General features: G+C 39.7%; 1 protein-coding gene across 1 annotated transcript in view; it reads right to left on the reverse strand.

Annotated features, from left to right (window-relative positions):
• The window catches only part of EFCAB5 (EF-hand calcium binding domain 5), a 195,141-nt gene that overhangs the window by 76,442 nt on the left and 114,601 nt on the right, over positions 1-4,098 (reverse strand). The window contains exon 9 of the mRNA XM_035027657.1: positions 1,612-1,767. Within this exon, the coding sequence (XP_034883548.1) occupies positions 1,612-1,767 (156 nt within the window). The remainder of the gene's footprint in view (positions 1-1,611; positions 1,768-4,098) is intronic.

Raw genomic sequence — 4,098 nt, forward strand, 5'->3', positions numbered from 1 at the left:
AAAGAAAGAAAGAAAGAAAGAAAGAAAGAAAGAAAGAAAGAAAGAAAAAGGAAAACTTCCAAATCCATTCTGAGGCCATGATTACCCTGATACCAAAACCAGATAGACTCCACTAAAAAAAGAGAACTATGGGCCAATATCTCTGATGAGCATGGATGCAAAAGTTTTCAATAAAATACTAGCAAATCAAATCCAACAGTACCTTTAAAGAATCATTCACCACTCAAGTGGGACTTATTCCTTGCTGCAAGGGTGATTCAATATTTGTGCTTCTTCTCAACACCAGTTTATATTTATCTCACAAACATTGTCAATAGAGTATTTAGTTATGTTTCCCTTTTCATGTTCACTGCTAGGAACCTAGCTTAGATTCAAACTTGTAGATGACCCAGAACAAATATTTAGGTCATTATAGTATGCAATTTGGGCTTTGTTCCCAGCTTCATTTAGTATCCTCTCATTTTTTTCTTCTTTCATCCTACTTTTTATCTTTATGTTCCTTTGTTGCATTTTATCTAATTTCATAAGCTTCCTTAAATCTTTTCTGGAGCATGGGGATACAAACAAATATAAAGTTCATAAACAAATGTATTTTTTTTAAAGATTATATTTATTTGTCAGAAAGAGAGAGAGCACAAGCAAGGGGAGCACAGGCAGAGGGAGAAGCAGGCTCCCTGCTGAGCAAGGAGCCTGATGGGGGACTTGATCCCAGGATCCTGGAATCATGACCTGAGCCTAAGGCAAACGCTTAAGTGACTGAGCCACCCAGGTGCCCCACAAATGTATTTTAATAAAGCTTGTATCTATTTTTATAAATCCATTTGGTATCCTGGCATACTGTATCCTTCCAAATACCATTCTTAGAAATACTTTTAGATATCAACTTTTCTTATTTTAAGAAGCAGCATAATAAAATGTGGTAAGCTTTCTATTCCCAACAACTCCTTTCTATAGGAAGCCACCAGCAAAGAGAGTAAGCAAAAACAGTCTTAAGCAACCCATTCTTAAGAATGGGAAAGAGACTTAGAGACAAGATGTACATTGTGAAATGCAGTGCCCTGTAAGATGTGATCTACAGGCTGGTACCACTCTGTGACAAGAAAGGTACAGAAACTGAGAATAGTAGCTAGAAAATTTTATAACAATTAGAGAAAGTGATAATAAATCGGACTGGAATCCGATAATAAAAAATACGGATTGGGGGCACCTGAGTGGCTCAGTCAGTTGAGAGTCTGACTTCGGCTCAGGTCATGATCTCAAGGTCCTGGAATTGAGCCCTGCGTTGGGCTCCCCGATCAGCAGGAAGTCTGCTTATCCCTTTCCCTCTCCCCTGCCCCCCTCTGTCCCAACCAAGCACGGTGATAGCCAAATTTGTACCGGTAGTTCATGCTCTCTCTGTCTCTCTCTCAAATAAATAAATAAAATCTTTTTTAAAAATGTGGGTTGTATTTTGTATGTGCATTTTTCCCCCTAGCAATCCATATTCATTGAGTGTCAGTCCACAATGGATTAGCAATTAAAAACAGCACCATCCACACCAACAACAACCTAAAAACTGGTTCTTCACAAAAAAACAGTTTGAGAAGCACTGCTTTAAGGGTCTTATCCTACCTTCCCACGGTCACAATGCAGGAAGAGTTCAGCAAACATCTGCCTCCGCATGTCCGTTTTTATGACCTCCCGGAATTCATCTGCACAATGACAAATGTGCTTAAGGAGATTCTCAAACATTTCACTTTTAAAGTCTGCAATGTGTGAAGAGATGTACTGCAGAGAAAAAGAAGATAAATGATTGATTTAAAACCGGGCTCTTTACTTGGATTTTTCCAAGGATTCAGTCAATGTACATGAAAGCATTGGCTACAATTTTTTTCCATATCATTTGTTTGTTACATAGATAAAGCATTTTCATGTTAGCACTATTCTACAGCTGGGCTGCAGAGAGAGGTGATCAATACAGTCCCCAAAACCGCACCAGTGAGACTATTTTTGGAGCAATTCCCCTCTAGATCACATCAGCATTATATAGGGCAGACTTTTTACCTCACAGTATGAAATAGCAGCAGTTAGAAAACGTTGCCTGTAAATTAATAGTTCTAAAAATTGAATGTAGCTTTTCTTTTGATGTATGGTATATAAGACCATGCTTTTTCCAAGACTGGCTACATTTAATTATTGGAGTGTAAGGAATGGGGATTGTGGGTGGTTTTTCTGTCTTCTGATATTAAAACAAGGTATCTTTGGCTATTTTTAAAATTATTTTGAAAGTGTAGAGTCTGAAAACATCTATGCTTGTGGGCCATTTTTCTTGATCCCTGTTGAATAGATTCCCAGAAGTGGGATTGCTAGCTTAGAAGGTAAATGCATCTGTATTTTTGATAGGTTTTGACATCAGGCTTGTGACCTTTTGTGCTTCTACCACTAATGAACAAGTGGTTATTTCTCCTCAGCCTTACCACCAGTGTATATTGCCTTCTGGATTTTTGCTCATTTGATGAGTCAGGAACATTACATTTTTTTTTTTTTAAGATTTTATTCATTTATTTGAGAGAGAGAGAATGAGAGAAAGAGAGCAAAAGAGGGGGGAGGGTCAGAAGGAGAAACAGACTCCCCGCTGAGCAGGGAGCCTGCCGGGACTCGATCCTCCGACTCCAGGATCATGACCTGAGCGGAAGGCAGTCGTTCAACCAACTGAGCCACCCAGGCGCCCAGGAACATTACATTCTTGATCTATACCTGGTGTATGTGTTATATATGTGGATCTAGCACTGGAAGAATTTCTTTTTATTTTTTTTTAAATTTTTTTATTCTTATGTTAATCCCCATACATTACATCATTAGTTTTAGATGTAGTTTTCCATGATTCAGTTTGTGCATAACACCCAGTGCTCCATGCAGAATGTGCCCTCCTCAATACCCATCACCAGGCTAACCCATCCTCCCACCCCCCTCCCCTCTAGAACCCTCAGTTTGTTTTTCAGAGTCCATCGTCTCTCATGGTTCGTCTACCCCTCCGATGTCCCCCCCTTCATTCTTCCCCTCCTGCTACCTTCTTCTTCTTTTTTTTTTTCTTAACATATATTGCATTATTTGTTTCAGAGGTACAGATCTGAGATTCAACAGTCTTGCACAATTCACAGCGCTCACCAGAGCACATACCCTCCCCAGTGTCTATCACCCAGTCACCCCATTCCTCCCACCCCCCACTCCAGCAACCCTAAGTTTGTTTCCTGTAATTAAGAATTCCTCATATCAGTGAGGTCATATGATACATGTCTTTCTCTGTTTCACTTATTTCGCTCAACATAATACCCTCCAGTTCCATCCACGTCATTGCAAATGGCAAGATCTCATTCCTTTTGATGGCTGCATAATATTCCATTGTATATATATATACCACTTCTTCTTTATCCATTCATCTGTCGATGGACATCTTGGCTTTTTCCACAGTTTGGCTATTGTGGACATTGCTGCTATAAACATCGGGGTGCATGTACCCTTTCGGATCCCTACTTTTGTATCATTGGGGTAAATACCCAGTAGTGCAATTGCTGGATCATAGGGTAGCTCTATTTTCAACTTTTTGAGGAACCTCCATACTGTTTTCCAGAGTGGCTGCACCAGCTTGCATTCCCACCAACAGTGTAGGAGGGTTCCCCTTTCTCTGCATCCCTGCCAACATCTGTCATTTCCTGACTTGTTAATTTTAGCCATTCTGACTGGTGTGAGGTGGTATCTCACTGAGGTTTTGATTTGGATTTCCCTGATGCCGAGCGATATTGAGCACTTTTTCATGTGTCTGTTGGCCATTTGGATGTCTTCTTTGGAAAAATGTCTGTTCATGTCTTCTGCCCATTTCTTGATTGGATTCTTTGTTCTTTGGGTGTTGAGTTTGATGAGTTCTTTATAGATTTTGGATACTAGCCCTTTATCTGATATGTCATTTGCAAATATCTTCTCCCATTCTGTCGGTTGTCTTTTGGTTTTGTTGACTGTTTCTTTTGCTGTGCAAAAGTTTTTTATCTTGATGAAGTCCCAATAGTTCATTTTTGCCCTTGCTTCCCTTGCCTTTGGCGATGTTTCTAGGAAGAAGTTGCT

Source organism: Mirounga leonina, unplaced genomic scaffold, assembly GCF_011800145.1.
Source record: "Mirounga leonina isolate KUSES-001 unplaced genomic scaffold, KU_Mleo_1.0 Mir_200, whole genome shotgun sequence".
NCBI classification, from domain to species: domain Eukaryota; kingdom Metazoa; phylum Chordata; class Mammalia; order Carnivora; family Phocidae; genus Mirounga; species Mirounga leonina.